The sequence below is a fragment of the Anas platyrhynchos genome, chromosome 9 (genome assembly GCF_047663525.1).
Source record: "Anas platyrhynchos isolate ZD024472 breed Pekin duck chromosome 9, IASCAAS_PekinDuck_T2T, whole genome shotgun sequence".
NCBI classification, from domain to species: domain Eukaryota; kingdom Metazoa; phylum Chordata; class Aves; order Anseriformes; family Anatidae; genus Anas; species Anas platyrhynchos.
In genome coordinates this window covers 7,408,028-7,429,836 of record NC_092595.1, presented here as the reverse complement: position 1 = coordinate 7,429,836, position 21,809 = coordinate 7,408,028, and the positions used below count along the sequence as shown (strand labels likewise).

Genomic DNA, 21,809 nt, shown 5'->3' with positions numbered 1-21,809 from the left:
TTAGGTGTTATAATTAGAGGGCCTAATCATATTCATAGAAAACACATATCTTGCGACTTTCAAAGACATGAAGTCACAAAATGCAAGTCAAATTCTGAACACCTATTTTGTGCCTAATCCTAGGAGATGCTAAAATTGCACACCTCCTCCTTACTCAGAATTACAGGCAGAAATTTAACATCTTTTAAATACTAATTCTCAATATGTTTATGTATGCTCAAATAAAACTTTGTTTTGTATATTAAGAGCAATTTCAAGTTCATGTCATTTATTCTTCCAGGTAATATTTGTGGTAGGTCCTGAAAACAATCAGCCCAGAGCTGGCAGTCACTGGCACATTAGCAAATGATTCCCGTTTCTCCGCACTCAGTGCTTCTGCTTTAGTACACGCTACACAACCTCACTGGAACAAACTGATGGATTACATTACATCCCATTGCCTCATGCTGAAGTTGGAATCTGTACCTGCAACCGGAACACCAGCTATTGATAGACAGTAAAAAAGGGAGCTCAGCTGCCCAGAGCTACACTGATTTCACAGTACTAATGAGTAATTTTACTGGAATTTCAGAGGCAATTGTGAATGCACATGTAAAACAGACCTGTTCAGTACAGCAGCTGTACTATTATACGTAACATTACAAGACAAAATACTTGTGTTTGAATGAATTCAATTCTACTTATACATACATGGATATGTAAAAGCGTTCTTAGGTAAGGGATTGCCAGCAAGTAGCTCTATCTGAACAATGCTAAGCAGAGCCTTTATTTCTTCAGTACTATCACTTATGATGCCCTGGAAGTCAGGTTCTCTATAGTTGTTCTAGTACCTAGCTTACCTGGGATTAGAACAAGGTACCCTCTGAGTATTCACATTGTCACACAAAGGTTCCCCTCCATGGTAGATACCTGTTCGAACATATATCTGAAAATAACGTTAGTATTAGTAGAATCTTCCAAATGTTGATAGGAATACGAATTTTGTTTATAATATAATATGATTACAACATAATAGCCTTTAATTTCTATCAGGCTAAAAAAAAAAAAAAAAAAACGCCAAAAAAACCCACCCCCCCTAAAAAACAGCATCATCATCCCTCAACTCAGATTTTTTCATGCTCTGCAAGGTGTGAAGTATAGTATATATGCATAACCTTCTAGGAAAAAATAGGTTTTGGTCTTTTTCCTTATTATTGCTAAACTACACTTAAAAATATAGTAATAAACCTGAAAGGAACTTCCAAAATAAACTGGAATTTATTATTAATTCTTATGCCTAACTACAATGAAGGAAAAGACCAAACAGACAAATTCTGAGAAAGTTAGAGAGCCAGACTTCTTGCATGACTTCATTAGGATTAAGCCCTACGTGCCTTTTCTCATTGATCTCCCCATACCTCCCTTTCTAAAAAGGATAGCAGCACACTATCCAGCATCCCCTTATCAAATGTATTCCCAATTACCGCAAGAAATTCTTAAACATACTCATTGTTTAGAATGTGGAAGATAACATGGGTTTTGCTTTTCTATCCATTACATATTCAGCTGAAGTGAGCTACACAAACTCAGTTCTGCTCCTATCAAGAAGGATATTTAGGTGAATACCACAACTCATGCATTTTTCAGTAGTATACAAGTTTGTAGATGTTAGAACATCACTATATTTTTCAGAATTGAGTGCTTGAATTGAAATGGCGCGAGGATATAATTTTCTAACACGTTACATGACTATTTCCCAATTGTAAACATGGAACAGAAAATTTAGGAGGGAAGCCATGAGCTGTTAAAAACCACATGTGATTCCATAACAACGTTTTCCTTACTTTGTCAATGTCTCTAATGTTCACATTTACATAGGTTGCACAGAGAATTCTTATTCTGAGCGCACTATTTATAGTCCACAGGGATTTAGCTGTAGCTTCTCCATTCATGTAGGGTGTAGCTGTAGAGATACGCCTGGAATAAGATGGCATTGTGAAGGTATCCAGTGGCAGCTGGGTATACAGGCTTTCTTTAGCCATCAGCATCAGATTGGGCATGCGACCAAGCATTATACAACTTCTTATGTACTGCAAGAAAACAAAACCAAAATTCAACGTGTTTTCCAAGTGTATGCTCTTGGTAATCAATGTGTAAAAGACTCCTAGTCACAGGTAGAAAGCACAAGACAAAGGGCAGGGACGTTCATTTTTGGTTCTGTTGTACTTATCACCTTCAGCTCAGCACTGATCCTGACAGACTCAAACTTTAAGCCTGTGTGGTGTCCACTCAGGACTGACTGCTGAGAGCATTTAGTCTGGCAACAGCACTACAAAATACAACGTGTTAAGATGAGTCCAGCTCTGGACTGTAATTAGTAAGCTCTTCTGTGGCACAGTAAAGGCATACCAGATACTTTTGAAGAAACCACACTAGATCAAATAGGTCTAGCGTTTGATCTCCTGACTGCACAGAATTATTCACGTATGCCTGCCCCAGCTCCCATTGTATAAAGTTCCTTTTTCCATTATTCAGGATCCCTCATCCCCCTTTTCTCCTCCACTGCTTCAGAGAGCAGATTTTCAACCATTTCAGATGAAGGAATGGAAGCTGTTTATTACAACAATACATTTTTCGAAGAGGAAGCAACTGCAGTCTGTCAGGAAATCTACAGAGTAACATTGTTGTCTACTCCAGAGAGGGCTGCTCAGATGCTCTTCTGTCAGCAGTTCTGTCACACTCCCAGCACTAACAAAACCAAGGCACTGAAGGACGGACAGCCACAAGGAAGATTTAACAATGATTAATGCAGTGCTGGCAGTTTACCACTCCCCTCTCATAAGATCAAAAAGTTTACTGATGTAATTAACAGTAAACCAAGGAAGTTTGCTTATTTTTTTTCCCAACCTCTAAAGGAGGAAGGGAGAAGATTCACAGTAGCAATGGTTGCTTCGTAATTCAACATCTGATCAAATTTCCTTTTGCGTTACATCAGCCTCCTTCAAGCATAACTCATCTCTTGCCATCAGAAACGTGGGATACTTCTGAAAGCACCTGCCACTGATTTATCACTAATGTTAGAGGTAAACTCCTACTTCCTTTAAAGAAGAAAAAACAAACTAGTCATCTAAATCCTAAATTCAATTACCTTCCCCTGCAACAATTGAAATAAACACTGCAACAAATATGCACACAAGTCAAATGCACATGCATTAGCCAATTGGCTTGAAGACACATACATTTTTACTTTCTATGTTTTCAACTAATTTAATAAAAAAGCAAGCCAGTCATAAAATTGATCACTTTTCTCCCTCAGAAATTTGGATTATTTCAATGTACTTCAAAATAAATCCATTATGTTACTCACCTTATACTGGCTCAGCGGATATTTTTCTAGCAAGTATTCATCACAGCCGCACACCTTTAAAATATACTTGCCCTGGTACTCCAACACGCAAAGCTTCAGTTGTTCGGATGACAACAACATACTTCGTGTTTTCTTCCTAATTGCTTCAGCAATAACTTGCTCAGGCACACAGTCATGATTGATTTTTAAGGTGTATTTCTGCTTATCGTTGTTTGGTGAGACTATTACCCAGATCACAACTATAATTTGCCCTAGAATGTGAAATAACATTAACATTTTCAACACGGTTTCAACAGACATACAAACCATCTCCCCCTTCCAGCCCCCAAAACCCAAAACTACGGAGAATTACTTGCAATACTACTGCAAGGAACTAGGTGCCTTCAGCTTATTTTTGATTCTAGTGTAAATTCAAGAAGTTTTACTCCTAGAGGTTAGGAATATTATAATACAAGTACTGACTCTTCATTCGGCCTTCAAGTAAACAGCATTAACTGTTCCATCCTTGACTTCTGTAAGATAACTCAGTGGTTCAGTATCATTTAATTCTGCATTTCTGAGCAAAGAAAAACAAAGAGCCAACAAGCTGTTTCTGCCTGTTAAAAGGGATTACAATTTACCAAGTTTAAATAACAAAATATTAGTTATTAGAACAGCAAAAAAAAATAAGTTTTGCTGTTTGCCTTTTGAACCTACACTCTATTAAGCAAGTTATTCTGAGTAACTCAAGGTTATGATACTGATGTAGTATACTAAATATACTACATAAAACAGTCATTTACCTAAGTCACCAGCTGTATTCTGATCTCAATCACACAAAAAAACCATTGTGTGTCTACAATAAATATTTTTCTTACCTTTATCTAGTTTATTGTATATGTGTTTGGGTAGCTCAGGTGAAGACTCCACATTTGGAGGACAGACGTACAATGCTCTACTATGTGGTGCATTAGCATCTCGAAGATCCACTGCTTCTTTACAAACATTAAGAATATTTCTTCTGAAGTCTTGTACTTCAGGATCCTTAACCATGTCAAATTCACAGACGGGCATGCCAATAGCAAAACCTACAATATTGCAGAAGCACGAGGAAGTAATTGCAATTGAAAACTAAGTTAAAGCTAAAGATACCTTCTACCACTGACAAAAAAAGCATTATTTCAAGCAAAATGCAACCCAAAATACTTCCGCGTTAACCACAGGCTTCCACTTTATACATAATTGTTTTGTCATTCAAGAACAACGCAGTTCTGAAGTTAAGTTCACTCAGCAATCACATAAAAGGTTAGAAACCAGGTGTATGTTCACTGAAAATCCTGGAAGCCTTAAATCACCACACTCACTGCTAATACTGCTTGTGGAAGAAAAGAATCAGTAATAAACTTCCTTTAAAGTCAGCACAAAGATTTCTGAGAGGATCAGAGGTGCTGTGGTGCTGATTTTCTTTAAAACCCTGACAGGATTATTAGTAGCTATTAGAACCATTGCCAAATTTGCTTACAAGTCAGTGACAGCTCTTCAAGTTTTTGATTAACTCCACTATTTAAAGATGTGACAAGCATCCCAAGAGATACTGAACTTAGCTCCTTAGCAAAGATTCACGTAATAAGGGTCTATTCCTCTCAAGTCTTCAGTCCTACATCTAATTCCATTTACTTTCATAAATAATAATTTTTGCATGAATGCTCAAATTTGAAAACTTTCCAACTATCTCCACGCACAGTTAGGTAAAACCACTGTTCTCTCCAAGTCCTGAACAGGTTAAGTTTTACAAAACAGGAGGAGTTTACCCATGATGTCTTCATAACAATTAAATAATTTAACAATTAGGTGCTCCCCAGAACAAGTATTTCCAGTTGACAAGTCTCTACCACTGCAATATACATCTGTTAGCAACTATGAAGGAGGGGGTATGCTTGCCCTGGCTGAATTTAGATAGTTAACCTAGATACCAAAACACATGCTAAGCTCCCTGTACTTTCTCAATGGATAGTGGAAAGTGAAAAGCTTCTCCAGAGGTGATTCAACATACTACAATTTGTCTCCTTCAGGTGTTTTTGTTATGTTCTCCCTCACCTACCAACGCTCTTTTTGTAGGAAAGGAGGGGAGGAAAACTCACCTTCTCCCTGAAATTCTACTCTAAGCAAGATAAAACAGTACCCAAATCTGTGCTATTGCAAACGTGACTTAAGGTTGTAATGAAATCCTCTTCTACCTTCTCTTAGCTATCACAGTTCTGTAAACTTCTAAACAAATTAAGATTGATTTCCCAAATAGAACAAGTACAATAAAGCTTTGCTCTGTAATAACATGAAACCCTGCCAATTGGAGACAAGCAAACGATATGGTCTAACTCATATACAGCTGCAAATATGCATAAAGTGAGAAATTTATACATGAATGAAATAGAATAGCAAAAAAAAATTAATTCACAGTTTACAAACGTTGTCTTAACTATGATCAGTATCTTTAGACATTTGATACACCACCGAACAATTACGAAATGCAAGCTTTGGCACATACAGCTGCAAGAGGTGACAATTACAATTCATTTCAATTCTTTGGTTTGTGTTTTGAAGAGGATAAACCAGCAAAGCAGACCAGCTATGCTTAAATACAAATAATCTCACCTATTTCTCTGTTGAGAATCTTCTCTTCTCTGTTACCTACTGGTTCAATGACTTTTAGAAAAGGTTGAAATAGTCTCAGGTCACAAAGCCTCCGTGTTTCATCGAAAAACTCTTCTCTCTCTGCTTCTTGCGTAACACTTACAAAAATGTAAGAAGATTCATCTTGAAGGAGCTGATAGAGAGGGTATTTTCGCGCTTCTTTAAAGAGTTCGTGTTTAATAGTTAGTAACGTGGCCTCACGGAGGCATTCTAGAGTCACTATCATTCCATTTGGGAGAAGACACTCCACAAGGATCCTCGGTGGCATCAAGTGGATGCCCCATAGCTCACCGGATGATGGTCTTGGAGGCATTTTTAAGTCTTTTGATAACTCTGTACTGGAAGTTTTTCAAGCAGTGATTTGAATGAGTAAACCTAAGAAGAAAAATCAGAAATTTAAGCATTAAAATTTAAAATACTAGCACCAGAAAGAACTTGATTTTTTTTTTCCAAACACTTCTTACAATCATAGATCCATTTCACAGCTACGTTTTACATCATAAAAATAAACTTGATAAAAGTGGTAAGGAACATGCATTTAACGTAAATACCTACTCAAATAAAATAGTTAATAGAACCATGTTAGCTTGGGTAAAAATGCCAAAATGCATATGGTTTGGAAAATAAATTAAGACTAATTTTTTGACCCAAGGTTTATATACTTATGGGTGGAACAGTTAAATAGCACAGGGGATGAAAATACCTAATCTTAAAACTATTTTACAGCAAGTTTAAGCTTCTTCAGTGCGTGCAGAAACATCTTTGCCAAGCCAGGGGATGGAGGGGACACGTCTGACCTTTCAGCAGCGCTGGCTCACGCTGACTTAAAACAGGTACAAGAAAAATTGTATTTGTGTTGTACAGCCCAGTGGCCAACGATGGATGCCAAACAAGGAGCAGACAGACATTTCACAAATAAACTCTCCTAGTATTTATTTATATTTTTACATTTTTAGCCAGGCAATGTTTTTGCATTCATGAAAGCAATCTATCAAGTCCAGTCAAGTTTGTCTGGGTTGTTCTCAAGCACACACAAAACGCAGCCATCCTGTGACAGGAGAACAACACCCCACGTTGTACAGTGTCTGCTTTTCTTTGCTGTAAAGCCTGCTCCTCTCACCAGATGTCCTAGATTCCTTGCAATGAAACAAAGTTCCTGATCTCGCATTCATTGCTCTCATCTTTTATTTTACACAGACCTATCACATGCTCCCCACTACCTCTTTTCCATACCAGCTGCAGACTATTCAGTCCTTCTCCGCTCTGAAGTCATTCCATCTTTCTGCTAACCTCCTCTTCATCTTTGCATCTCTCCCAGCCTTACTTATCCTACCCTTCTGCAAAGGAAAGGGAGAACTATAGCTGCACAGCGTAGTCTGAGGCCAAACTACACACAGGCTCATGTTCTGACCAACTGGGCTGCCCATTTCCATCCCTGGAAGCGTTCAATGTTTGGTTAGATGGGGCTTTGGGAAACCTGACTGAGTGAGGTGTCTCTGCCCATGGCAGAGGCAGCTGGACTGGGTGATCTGTAAGGTCTCCTCCACCCCAAACTATTCTGTGATGCCATGGCAGCGTTTTCTTTTGTTTTCCTGACTGGTTGCTTTCTGACCATCCCTGAGCACCGAGACATTTCACTGCACTATCATGGACCTAAGCAGTTGCTGCAGCACCTCAGAGGTCATCACACCCAAAGCAAATCTCTAACAGCACATCACAGTCACTGAGCCCATCCTTCCATTCCATTCAGCATGGCCATCATGAGAAAAATATATCAACAGACATCTCCAGAGCAGGCCATCACGCCTCCTCCCTCAGCCACGTGTCCTGCAAGCACAGGGCCAGGGAACAACCAGGCTGCCCTTCTCAAGCCCTTCTCAGCCATCTTTCCGTTAAAGAACCTCCTCCAGATGGACCCTCTACCTTGTTTTATTCTCTTTGGGAACACGAAGGAGGGTATCGACAACAACAAAAATGACTTTTTGGAAGAGTTTTCTTTCAAGTCTGCCCACTACCTACTTTTGCCACACTTCAGCGCTTAAGACGCATTAGAGTGAGAACGATGTTTTCCCAAATCCACTACTTCCTAAGCAACTCTGGCTAGCAATAGGGTTATGTTTTTTTTTTTTCCTTCCCTCCTTTGTAGTTGCAGTTTGGGCTTTTAAAATTATCAGCAGAAGTATTAAAGTGCCACTGCAGGTTTAGAAAAACGCTTTTCCACTAACACCTCATGCATATTTAGAAGGGCTTTGCTACCGACTTCTTTTTGAAAAACAGCTTAAAGAAGCAGTTTTATTTTCCTCACTGTTGTAATGGTCTCAGCGAGCAGCCTCTGAAATGGAAAGCCCTAAGCACACTCGTGGTGTATTTAAGGAGGCAGACCAGGAAAGCTTTCCAATTACAAAACGTTACAAATGAACCCAGATAACACCACTCACAGCAGCCTGGAGAATTATGAATTACTGATAACCATCCCCAGTCTACAGATAAAAAGAAATACACAGAAGGTTAAAAACCATCTTTTTTTGATCAGGCGAAGCATGAGCAAAACTCCCTCTCCATAGGGCTGAATCAGATGTTTATATTTACATTTCTTAATTACAAGCATAGGCATAAACACGTTCCTCTTAACACATAAACCAGCATGAAAAAAAAACAAAACACAAAGCAAGAATATGCAGTCGTAAGAACTTTCCTGTCCCCACATACAAACAATGATAATACAGATGGGCCACAATCAAATTAGTTATTCACAGCACAGGCTGAGTTTACACCAGCAGCCTTTCAAGTTGAGCTCCACAGCCCTGGTCAGGCTGCTCTGCACCACCGGCTGTTGGAGCCCATCTCCTCCCTGCCCAAGGCAGGTGCTCTCATTCTTCATCACGCTGGCACCCCGCTCCCCGAGCCAGCTCCTTCCAGGCTCGGATGGATTGAAGTGGTGAAGAATTACTCACTTTTCCCTTCTCAGTTTGGGTTCTGCTTTCTCAGCTGCCTTGCCGAGAGCAGCTTGGAGCCTGAGATAAACGCCGGGGTCTATGCAGTGCAGGGAGCAGGACCGCAGGGCACATACACATTAAATCCTTCTAGATGCTATCTATTCCAAATAAATGTCATCCTTGACTTTTTTTTCCAAACATTAACTGCCAATACTTTTTTTTCCCCCTCCAAACAAAGACTTGCAAATGGGCCACAAGGGACAGCCCAGAATCGACACTGTTTTTAGAGCAACTGCACCAAAACAGCAGCTTTGTTTTAAATTGGGAAACGGACATGTGCTGGAGCTGTGTATATAGTCATTTTGTGTGCACATTCATTTTACTTGTGCATGTAAGCACGCCTCCAGGGTTTGGATTTGGAAAGCAAAAATGTAAACAGAAACAGTTTTGAAGTATAGTTGGCAGCTTGTGTTTCTGTGTACACTTTCAAATCTGGAAAGCTGCCTGGAATAAAGAGAATCAATTATGTTCTTCGACAGTCGAAGAAGTATAATTTAAGAGAATTTGAGAGAGATTTAGATCCAGCTATGACTCCATGCAAACACATCAGATGAACACTACAGCACACCTGCAATCTCTGACCTTCCCAAAATACCTTAAACCTTGTTCCTCTGCCAAAAGCTTCGGGATACCACAGATGGTCAGAAAGCCAAACTCAAAGCACCCACTGATCAGACCATATTCTTCTGAACCCACTACAGCCCTCCCAATCCATTAAGCACATTCCCCATCACTAACCTTGCTAAGCATCAACAGTGACCAGATTTTGAAGTTCCGTTCAAAAATAAAATACGAGGAAGAAAAAAGGGAAGTGAAAGAACATACCTCTCAAAATACTGATTCCTACTTGTTTCCACACTCAGCAAATTACTGCTAACTTACATGATCTATTTTCTTATAGGGTAGAAATCAGCTACAGTCCAACAGCTACAGAATTTAGAATAAGGGATTCTAAGACAAAAGGCTTCAAAATTTGCTTTTGGTAAACTAGGAGACCAAAATCAATGCAAAAGAGCAGACTAAACACTTGATACAATTTTATCAGGCCGTACTTGAAACTGAATTACTCATTCAGTAAACTCCTAAACTTTAATTGAAGTCCATTAGCTTCTCCAATTGTAAGACAAATCTCATTACATTGCTGTCATAAACAGGATGTAGTAATGCCTTATAATAATTGGTGGTATCTTTGGTATCAAAGAGCTGCTCATTAAGATTTGTATGGAGATTTGAATTCTTTTCCAGTTAGAAGTTTCCTCTAGACTCTTACCACTGGCTTCAAATGAAAAATTCTTCTGCTCATTAAACAATCCAACCACGTTTATAGATTCCAATTTACTGCACACTCACGTGTGGGTTCAAAGATTTCCTCACTTCCCTATCAAACTGGCAGAAGAACCAGATACAGCCAACTCCCCAAAATAGCTAGTTTTATTTCTACGGAATCCCCAAAGCTAACATCATGAAAAAATAAAAGCCTGCAACAAAAGTAACCCTCTTCAGAACGCAAACATCTATATTCCGTTTTGTCCCTGAAATTTCAATCTTGCTAAAGCCCAAAATGTTTTACTGTCACTGTCAGACGCAGTCATCCCAAAACTCACCATGAAGAGAACTGGGCAGAGTTGCCTGGCTCATTTTGCTGCTGTCCAAACCTGCTGCGTGGTGACAGTACGGCTGCCTCAGACTAGATATTTTCAGTCTTGTCCTTTTGTTCTTCCTGCTTGCCAAGCTGGCATTTTTCCAAACTGCAGGAAGACTAGTACAAAGATGTCTGGGACTGTCCTCCCTTACAGCATTGTCACACGCAGCAGCAACATTTGCTTTGTCTCTAGCAGAGAGCAGGAGACCGATGCATTGCAAGTTATGTGTCTGTCTCTTCTGTATTATTTTTGTCTTTATTCTTTCACAGAAAAGGCACAAATACGCAGAATTGCTTATCAGATCACAACCAGCAGCTCAAGGGAAACGAGCACGCAGGGGGATTGAACAGTCAAAAACACATCTCATAGCATTTTGCTTCTTTCTGAAACAGACAGGCAAATATTCCTAACAATACCAGTTTTACTTAGAGTTACATACCTGTCCCCCCTTGCCCCAACAGCACCGGGTACTTTTGTTCTGGACTGAGCTAACAAATTAACATTATTGGTAGCATCTGTACAATTGTAGCACAGCTGAAATACAACATTTTTCTCACTGGAAACTAGTGAAACTCAGTTTTAGTTTAGTTCATTCAGAGCTCTATCACATGCAAATTTTTTTTTGTTTGTTTCAGAAAGTAATATCCTTGGATTCTGCTTTTAGTGACATCCAGAACCTCAAGTAAAATCAATGGTGAGGTCATTCGGGAAAAAAAAGAACTCACTATGTAGTATCGCTGGCCAATACTGAAAAAATACTAGAAAAAATACAGTATCAAACAAACAGCTGAAAAAAGCACAAGATGAACAGATTTTAAAACCAGAAATATTACTGCTGGAATCCTTTTTTTTTTTTTTTTTTTAAGAACAAAGCACCTTCACAAATGCTATGCTCCTGACATCACACTATTTTCCAAGCCCCCTGACCACCCCCACCCGTGCGAGCACGCTGTGTGCAGCCCCGCTGGCTGCCTGGGAGCCACGCAAACAGGAGCACGACCAAGAGACATCTGCAAGTCGCTGGTGACCTCTGCGACTCCCACCACGATTGTGCTTTTTTCCCTAGGGATCCTGTGACATACCAAGAGCAGAATGTCTATCCCAGAACATTTTCTGCCAGTTAAGGGCAGATTTGTTTTCTTTGTTAAACAAAGGAAAGCCTGGAATTAAATCTCTTCTTTAGACCAAAATCAGTCACTAATTCCACTTCTAGCTTTACCTCAAAGGAAAGGATCTTGTACTCACAGAGACTAGCAGCCCCAAAGCGCAGTGCAGAGGCAGAAAGGCAGCTCCTCTTTACTCTCCATAGGTGTGCTTACCCACTATTTTGACCATAGCTTGGCTGCAGGCACGTGGGATGAGAACTACTCCTCTGTCTGACTGTGCTGGGGCCGTTCCTCTGCAGCTAGGTGTGCGCCCTGGAGCTCGGTGAGCAGCACTCCCATCCTTTCAACGTGTTTAAGTCAAAAGCCTCCAAGTTAGGCAACAAAAATCAGAGCGACAAGCCACTCTGTACCAACAGAAAGAAGGTTTTCCCATGATTACATATTTTCTTTAATACTCTGTTTTATACCGGTGACAAAACATACACAGGGCTTCTCTTTCAGTTTTTGCATGCAGAGTCTTCTGCTTTTGGGAATTAGCAGAGAATGATCTAAACAACAGATTACTCCAGAATTTCTTCCACGAAACTGGACTAGGTAGGTAACAAACGCTATATATACACACACAGGCGTAAACATTAAGCTCCACCTTAAATAACACTGTTTACTTTTCTTTCTGTTTCTTCCCATCCTCCCCCCTTCCTGGGATATTTGGAACCCAGACAGTAAACAGGATCTTTAAAAACAGGAAGTGCTGGCACGGGGACAAGGACAAGGAGCCGGAGCAGGACGAATCCAGGTGTTGTGTGCTGCTCCCAGCCCTCGCCCAGGCAAGCAGCTGGGCAGGGCTGCAGCTGGGACACGGGGGCTTCCTGGAGCTGCCCCCAGTTTTTGGGAGTAAATCCACGCTGCAGCAAGGTGAACCTCTAGTCCTAGGGAAAAAAGAGGGGAAATTTCCTCCTGCTACCATACCTAGAAGGGCAGGGAAAGAAATGCAGATGGACACTGGGGCACTGCAGACCCCAAATGTGGCACTCTGCCCTCTGCCACAGTCAGGGCTGTCTGCTGGGCACCCCACCAGCTCACGGGGATGGGGGCACAGGGAACGCACGTTCCTAAGAAAACAGGGCTGAAATCAGGCCAACTGCTGTTTATTAATTTTATCTTTCCTCAGCAGACCCACCCCACGAGCCCTTCCTTTACTACAGAGGAGCTGAAAATGCCGAACTCAACAGATTTTGACTTGGAGCACGCTGTGTACACAGCCCACATCACGTTGCTCAGAACAATGTCTGAGAGCAACGGTAAACTGAGATAAAAGGTTTCTGCTGCCCTGAAGGAATTGCTCCAGACCCCGAAAGCAACAGCGTAAAATAAAAAATAAGTTCTGAGGTGGCACTAGATAGCAGAATTTCTGCAACTCTGCAGGTTTTTTAAATATTAAATATAGAAGAGCGAACTGGAAGACAGAAGTTTCTGTTCTGTAATCCAAATATAACTAGTTTTCCATTTCTTCTGTCTTCACTCACTTCTGTGGTCAAACAGCCTTTGTAGAAGCTTAGGTTTAGTTTGCATAGCCATGCTGACTTTCCTTAAAAAAAAAACAAAAAACAAAAAACAAACAACACGCATTACAATTTATTTACTGGCAAACAGAAGTTGGGATGCAGCTTCACTTTTGACAGAACATTTTTAAAAAAAAAAACATGCCTCAGCAAAAGCCATGGAAGTAGTGTTTCATTTTGTTTTTTAAGCTCCTCAACTAAAACCAAAACAACCCCACGCATTTTCCACTGAGGTATTTCCTAACTCTCTAAAATCATTTGTTGAACGAAAGTCTGTGACGGTCTTAACACAAAGCCACAGCTACCTAAGTGAAATTTTTTTTTTGCTGCTAATCCCTCTCACCCTACAAACAGCTAAAATTAACCCAGCCCTCAGGAAGCCCTACCCAGACAGAGACGTAGAATAAGACAGGAGGCAAAGGCATCCCGTTCTGGGAACCCTGCCCTGCAGTAGTCACCTGCTTCTTCACAACCTACAGCCACCACAGCAGAGTAGTCAGGCTTTTTCGGAGTCCGGTAAAATTGTGAGCACCACTCCCAGCAGCCTGCGACGCAGAGCCAGTCGCTGTGTATTTAGCAGAAGGTAACCCTGCTGAAAGGCAAACACTGGGATGATGAAGAGCTTTACTGACTACCTGAGCAGTGTCAGGGCTCATTTATTACCGATGGCTTTATTTAAGCTATAAATAAAGCGAAGTTTCTGTGAAACCTGGAGGAGCCTCCGTGTGTTTTGGTTCCAGCTGCTGGCCCAGGTTGTGAAAGCACTAGTTCCAGGGAGCGCTGACCAGATGTTGAGCTTGCTGCTGGGGCACCTCCTGCCTGTACTTCAAGCTGTTCCCCAATTCACATTTACTATATCTGAAAGAAACTGCCAGTATTAGCCTAGATAGATATTTACAAATACCAGGAACTTTCCTAAGAAGAAAGTGACATAAGCTCATAGGCATTTAACCACTGAATGCCATCAACTTCCCCACAATAACATGAAGATGTCTCAACTCCCCTGCTTGGAAAGTTGCTTTCATTTCCACAGCCGTTGAAACACGTGGATAGGTTGGGATGTGCTGCCTACCACTATGATCAGAGCTCTGCTAGAAGGGCTGTACTGCAGTGGCTGAACTTTCTCTAAAAAAGCCAAAGCAACACTAGTGGTGGTCAGTGTCTGCTATTAAGAGCACTTTATACACCTCAAACAAGAAGTGTTTTTAATATGTGGTGCTCTGGAAACATTTTGGTAACACTTTTGCAAACGTATATATTCAAAAGGACTGGAAGCCTGGTGAGTTTAACCTTGATACAGAACATCACACCAGCTAAGTGTTTGGGATTTAATTCTAGCCCATAAGAAACACCAATTAGGGAGAGTAACCATACTGGCAAGTCATCTAACTCATCTTTATTTTTTTTTTTATTTTTTTTTTTTTTTAACGAAACCTGCTCACACAAAAGGACAGCAAGAAGAGACCAGAAGCTGTACTAATGGTTACACTTCTCACATCACCTTGCAGGTGCTTGTGATACCATCCTGTCTGCTGCTGTACAATGAAGGGCTTGGAAAAGGGGTGGTGAAAGAAGAGCTGGATTGAAAAGTAATTTGACAACACAATCAAACAGAGGCTCGAGAGTCAGGGATAGAGTTTGCTCTCCTTCTGTTCGTGTAGTTTTGTTGTTCACCAGTTCACATTTTCATCCTTTATCTCTCGATAGTTGTTATGCCATCTTCCTCTACACATCAAAACGTTCCAAGTCGGAGCTATCTAAGATCAAGGGAGCGCTGCTCAGCAGCGATAACTACAGCAGGGCTTTCTCCTCCATTTCACAGCAAGTTGGAGAGGAAGACAGCTTATTAGGATTTACTAACAAGTAAAGTAATTATGCTTCACCTCCTGAATTAAGATGTTAAAGTCCACTTTAAATATGTTATTTTAGATAAAAAACGTATCCAAAAAAAATCACATAACTTCTTAAGTGTACCCTCTAAAAGACAGCATCTCAATTTCACGTACTTTCCCCATATTTTACACCAGAACACATACTTTATTATAAATCCCCGTAACAAGCTTGCTAGACTAGAAGTGGCACTCACGGGCACAGGCCTGGATGTTGCTTAAGAATTAGCTCTTTCACTTAGACAGAAGAGGTTTCCTTGGGACAAGTGCTCTTCTATAGTACTTAATATTAAAACCAAAGATCTCAGAGGTAACAGCATGAAATTGCAAGAATATGAAATACAATTTGTTAACTACTTTCCTCCCAGCAATGGAGACTGCCTTGATACACTGATAAGCAGAACTGGATGCTCAGCATCCACATACACTTTTCAAAGCCCAGCAGAAATTTTCAGATTTACGAGTTCCATCTCCACTTCTAAAATCCAGCCGTAGCATTTGCTGATTATTCTGCTCAGAGCTGGGAACATAAATACAAAAATGAAGCGTAAGTGGTATGTTTGATAATCTAAGCAGTTTAATGACCACAACATGCATATTTTAGAGTATTATTTGGAATGGAAGTATTTACTTCCTGTCTCCCAAAGGGAGTCTATCCAGAAGCTTCTCCCCAAGTTAACTGAATTAACTTGATTTTAAAGCTATGCCTGTAGTCAAGAATCACTTTGTTATTTTCCATCCTTAACAAAAAGTTACTTAACAGCACAAGTACCAAAGTCAGGTAATAACACGTCTCACTACACAAAGCATATTTGTGAAGTCTGAGAAAAAGAATTAATCTCCACTGTGCTTGCACAGAAAACCAGCCTTCACTCTCTGGTCAGCGTTACTTTATTTGTGCCTGTAAGCCCAGATGGCCAGTGCTTAGCTTGCCTACATCTTCCCAAAAATTAGTCTCATCGCTTCTCTAGGAAGTCAGATACCAAAATCTCCAGGTACAGAAAATTTTGTTCTATTATATTCAGATCAGAGAGCAGGCAGGTATTTCTGCTTATGGCGGATTTGTTTCAGCTGAAGTTCTGAATTTTGTTATTTTCTTTTCAGTCCTGCTCAAGGCTTTTTGCATTTTCAGGATGTTCAAGAACTGCTGGTTTCTTTATTGACTGCTAATATCTTAAAGACTGAATTAGGTTGCAACAAGGCATAACCTTTTGCTCTATTGGAAGAAAAAAACAAAGGTCACATCCACCACAAGGACTATCAGCTGTTTAGCAGTGAGTTTAAGACATTTCCCAGACAACAAATGCAATCACAGCAGAAAATCTATGCTTCTGGAAGGGGACCATGACCCAGGTTAACAGCAAGAATCAAAAGATGGCAGGAAGAGTCTTGGAAGAGGCATTCATCATAATTAAGTGCCACATTAAGTACTGGCAAAAGACTGGCTGCCTTGCACCTTAAATAAATAATTAGTGCGAAAAAAACAGTTCAGTCTGAGCCACAGATAAGTCTTTTGACATACTGTACAATCTAGGAGGCGAACTTCCAGTTCCCTTTCCTTTCTTTTCTGTTTCAACTTAGAAAGAAAATACACAAGGGATGTTTCTCCACATTTCTTTGCCTTAGAAGAGGGTCATAATGTACAGCCAATAATGTGACTCAGCTCTCTCAATTTCAGAGAACTTTACAGTAAATTTTAGTCAATTCAGTAAGCCTCCCGTATCTGACAAACATGCTTCGCATTACACAATCCTCAAAAGCTCCCCTTGCAAGTATTTCTTTAACTGGAAGCTATAAGTAAAATTGCCAGTTTCCCTACAAAAAAATAATCCAAGTATATAGGTTAAGAACATTAATTTAAGAAAATTAACCTATAGGGTGGCCAAAAAATAAATAAATAAAAAGATCTGAGGCATCCCTAACCTGCTACCGGTAAAAAGCAACGAGGCACAAACCAGGAGAACATTGAACCCGAAGTTCTACGCTTGACCCAGCTGCTCTCACGCCAGACCGCAGCAGAGCTGATTTACTCCTGCTGCTGCGTTGAGCTCGAAGCACGCCAGCGAGGTGAAGGCTTCTGAAGGCCTCCATCATTCTCTCTCTTTCAATTTTGCGAAAGTAAGTTGGTTTCTTTGAACTTCATTGCCTTGTTTCTAGAGTTCAGGTACTCAGGCGTAACTTTTCAGAAGCAGACCGTAAACATTCCCAGCGAGTGCACTTGCTCAATCATGCCTGCCACGGGCTTTAATTCCCCGCGTTACCAGCTTTGAGAAAAGTACTCTGTTAATGGAGAACAAGTGATTATTTCCACTGTCCCTCACACTCACTGTTTGAAATGCACAGGGTTTTTCAACTGTCTCTCACAAAAATCTGATCCAGAATTAACTAGGAAAATACTTTCCAAGAAGTGAAGTGTAAACGCATGCTATATAAAATAGACACACTGTTTGCAAAGCCATTGCTCAGACAGAGGGCAGATTCAGAACTGCAGACACTACTCAGTCTGCAGCATTCCCGTTTGCCCACAGTTTACTTGCATAATTTACAAAAAATGCAACTTTTAAAAACAGTTTAACTCCCCCCGAGCCTCCCTCCTTTTAAAAATAATAAATATATATTTTCAATTTAGAACTACAGCAGTGTTACAGGGGAAAAAAAGAGAGTATTCAGAGTTATTTCTGGTTCATTTAACACTCCATTAACCACCCAGAAATAGAATTACGGAATAATTCAAGCTGGAAAGGACCTCTGGGAGCTATCTGAACCAACCACGAACTCAAAACACTTCACATATTTGACGTCCAAGTAAATACCAAGAGAAACAAATCTATTTTCTCTCTCCACCATGCACATTGGGATTAGGATACTACAAATACAAACTTGTAACAATTCTTTACCATGACACATTCAACTTAAAGAGTAAGAATTCCCACCCTGTTTTAGCCTAAATATTTTTATGCCTTTTCTAGTCTTAGCTACAGTTTCAGACAGGCATGGTCACTTGGAGCAACTGGACTTGTGGCTTTTTAAAAGGAAGAGACAAAACTCCTAGATGGATAGAACACTATGCATGCAGGGCTGAAAAAAACAATCCCTACCTTATCTTACACTTCAAGGCACAAAACTTTTTTTTGCAGTTTGCTGAAGTACAAACACACATTCTCTCTCTAATGTTCCCCCTCCAACTCACGGACATGCACAAAACACCCATATGTCTTTGACTAGAAGACTTACTAGATCTCAGACATTTTCCTGTAATTACAAAACTGAAAGTTACGAGACAAAACTCACTTCTATGTTACTTTAATACTAAATTAGAAAGACTAATTTTGAAGTATTATTCCTGCTCCAGTCACATATCATAAAAAATTAGTTTTAACTGTTTCTTCACCTGAATCAAAGTTAAACAGAAAAAAAGCTTTGCTTCCTTTCATCCAAGCACAACATTTTTCATGCGCTTTGTCAAAATTGACATAAGTTGTAGTTAATGTACTCAACTAGACGAAGCAAGCAGGTGTGTGGGTATCATATACACACACACATGATACCCATCTATGAGATGCTAGCGTTTCTGGTATGATTTGGAACTGATGTATCAGCATAACAAATCTATGGCAAGGATTCCGTACATAAAACATCTATTCATTAACAAAGCTGTTTCTGCAGACTAAATGCCAGCCTTAAGTTTGCTGTTTAACTATTTACAGATAAATCTCTGACTTAAAACCTGTGATGATCATCAAGGTTTTTCAAAAGTGGCTTGCACACGAGCAAGCCATCAACAAGCAGTGTGTACTTGAACCTGAGGAACAGCTGTTTCCAGAAAGAAGTCTGTTCTTCACGTAATAACACCTTTTAAATATATGATTTTCTCCCAATAACTAGAAACCTCTTACGATCTCATTGGTTTTGTGAGACATTGTGACATTAAGTGCAGAGCCTTTGCTTGTAGGAATTCTTAGTCCAAAACTTCCAGCAACTTTTTAGGACAGCTACCCAGGAAGAGCTGCTCCCCACCCGCTTTCAGAAAGCAGTAACAGCCTGGTTGACAGAGAAACAGTTAACCAAACACTGGGCTACTTTACGACTTCCAATAAAGCACAACTGCTTTGTAAACAGCTCAGCTACACCACCTTTTCCAAAGAACGCTCCAGAAAAACACACACACACAAACTCAGTTCCCTAACTAGTGGACATAACCTGTAAGAAGAAGCAAAATATTTTTGCCATTAATACAAAATGAGTAATTGAGGGAGCAGACCAGCAAAAACATCTGGGCATGGATTCGTAGGCTGGGCTTAAGCACTCTTTGAAAAACATGAAGTGTTGTCTGCAGGTTGCTAAGTTTGGCATCAAGTTAACGCCTCTGAAGCGCAGGGCATCTGCTCGAGCAGAACTCCAACTGCAGCTCTGAAGCTGTCGTGTTTATTGTCTTAATGAAAAAGCAGAGCGCTTCATGGATCACAGGCAGAGCTCTGTGGTTTCATAAATTCCCCTGTAAACACTATGAGCTGGGCTAATGTGGGGTTTGTCTACATGATGACATCGTCTAAAATACACTTCCAAATAACTGCTCTGGCAGAGCTTGCCATGGTTATTGTTGGAGAAAAACGTTATTTATTGTTAAATTTTATGTTCTCATGGGTTTTTATTTCAGAGCTGATTATCTACTGAGATCCCCACAGCAGACAAGCATTAAACCCCACCGTCCCGAGCACTGGAATATCCCTGGGAACTCCCGTTGTTTATGCACAACCAGAAGTGGACTTTGATTATTACAAGGCACTGGAGAACTGTAGCTTAGAAACAGCTGAAGCAAGCGCTCCAAGAACATCTCTATAAAATAACAGGGGGGCGTTCAGAACGATGCTGACAGCGATGGGAAAGCTGACTTCTGCCACACGATGAATGTGAGAAGAGCTAAAGCTCAAGGCTGGGATGTAAGGGTACGAGAAGGTAACAGAGCTGAGAAGCAGATTTCCTCTATGGAATTGCAATGAAATCCAGTCAGAAGCCAGCTTACCCCTCCTTCCAGGCTCCCTGAAGGATAAACTGAAGCAGGTTTACAGCCCCAACACACCCCTCACTCACCCTTATCCCGAGCACGCCGTGCTTACAGCGCACCCCTCGCTCAGCCGCATCCTCCAAGCCCTCCACACAAACACCCAGCAGAGGGAAAGACCCCACAGGGCAGTGCCGGGAACCGCAGCTCTGACACGAACAAACCAGCTCCGCGGGGGACACCCAGCCCTGAGGAGAAAGCAGCGGGCGGGCACCCCGGGGACCCCCCCCCAACCCCTCAGCGGGCCGCCAGCAGCCCCCAGCGGGAGGCCGCGGCCCGGCCCCGCGCCTCGCCGCCCCTCGCTCACCTCACGGCCGCTTCCGAGCCGGGCAGGGCCGGGCCGGGCCGGGCAGCGCCCCCACGGCCCACGGCCCCCGGCGGCGGCGGCAGCCCCAGCCCCGCGCCTCCCGCCCGGGCAATAACAGGAAGGCGGCGGGGCCTGACCCCGGACGGGGAAGGCGCCGCCCGCCGGAAGGGAACCGCGGCCCGCAGGGGGGGGGAGTGAGGCGGAGGGGGGGGGGGGGAGGCCGCAGGGCGCCTGCGCTGCCGGGGAAAGGAGGGGAAGGAGGGGGGAGAGGTGTGGTGTCACCCGGCGTGACGTCACGCGGAGTGATGTCACGCCACGCCGCGTGACGTCACGGAGAGGAGAAGCAGGCCCCTAAGGGTGCTGGGGGGGGGGAAGGAGGTCTCCAGCCTGCTGTCAGGCTGCCCCAAGTGGGTCCCTGAGTGCTTAAAGTTTTGTCTAAAAAGTGCTGAAATTTGTAAAATTAAAAATTAAAATGTTAATGTGAAAGAGGCTGCGTGAGCTGCTGGAGTCGGGGTGGTTCTGACTGTCAGAAAGGGGCACACGCACCTAGTGAGTGCCCCCAGGAAACAGGAATTAAAGGCGGCGTCGCTTAAATCGTGTTTGGTTTTTCGGGGTCTGAGCCCGGCGCTGGGCTGCTCGGCCAGAGCCATCGCCACACAGTGCGGGAGGGCTGTGGTGGGATATCCTGAGGGATCGCACCCTGTGGGGCTGACACGTGTCCTCGCAGCGGGAACGGTGCCATAGGGGGGCTCTGGGCCCGTCCCAATGTGCTGAGGGCATCGGTGACACGCGGCACGGCCAGCTGGGGGTCTCCAGGGGCTGGGCGATGGCTGCCAGGAGCCTTGGCCGCAGCTCTGGCTTCTCAGCTCTTCCTCGCTGTCTCCTCTTGGGCAGAAATGGAGGAAAACCAACAAAAGCCAAAATGTACCCCAAAATGGCAGCCTGTGCCGCTCGGTGGCCCAAAGGGCAGCGTAACACACTTCAGCAACCGCTGCCACCAGCCACCCCCGGGCGTTTATAGGGACAGACACAGGCTCAGCTGCGAGCCTGGCTGCTGACAGAAGACGCAGTGACCACAAGAAGCAGAGGTAACACCGTGGGGGCCTCCACACCAGCACCTGCCCCAGCTGCTACACCTCGGGGGCAACTTTCCAACACCTTAAGCGTGAGGGGCTGGGGGCTGCACGGCCGGCTGCTGCCCATGCCAGCCCCGGGAGGAGGGCAAGAA

At 42.2% G+C, this 21,809-nt stretch overlaps 1 protein-coding gene across 2 annotated transcripts in view; it reads right to left on the bottom strand.

Moving 5' to 3' along the window:
- The window catches only part of PIK3CA (phosphatidylinositol-4,5-bisphosphate 3-kinase catalytic subunit alpha), a 42,537-nt gene extending 21,812 nt beyond the window's left edge, over nucleotides 1-20,725 (bottom strand). The window contains exons 1-6 of one of the 2 annotated variants that reach the window (XM_027464233.3): nucleotides 20,582-20,725; nucleotides 5,978-6,391; nucleotides 4,204-4,413; nucleotides 3,347-3,597; nucleotides 1,824-2,069; nucleotides 840-925 (exon numbers count right to left, since the gene is read on the bottom strand). In XM_027464233.3, the coding sequence (XP_027320034.1) occupies nucleotides 840-925; nucleotides 1,824-2,069; nucleotides 3,347-3,597; nucleotides 4,204-4,413; nucleotides 5,978-6,329 (1,145 nt within the window). In that variant the 5' untranslated portion in view covers nucleotides 6,330-6,391; nucleotides 20,582-20,725. Of the gene's footprint in view, nucleotides 1-839; nucleotides 926-1,823; nucleotides 2,070-3,346; nucleotides 3,598-4,203; nucleotides 4,414-5,977; nucleotides 6,392-10,616; nucleotides 10,749-20,581 lie in introns of those variants that run through there. The other variant, XM_005024691.6, reaches the window with a different exon arrangement.
- Nucleotides 20,726-21,809: the final 1,084 nt, after the last annotated feature.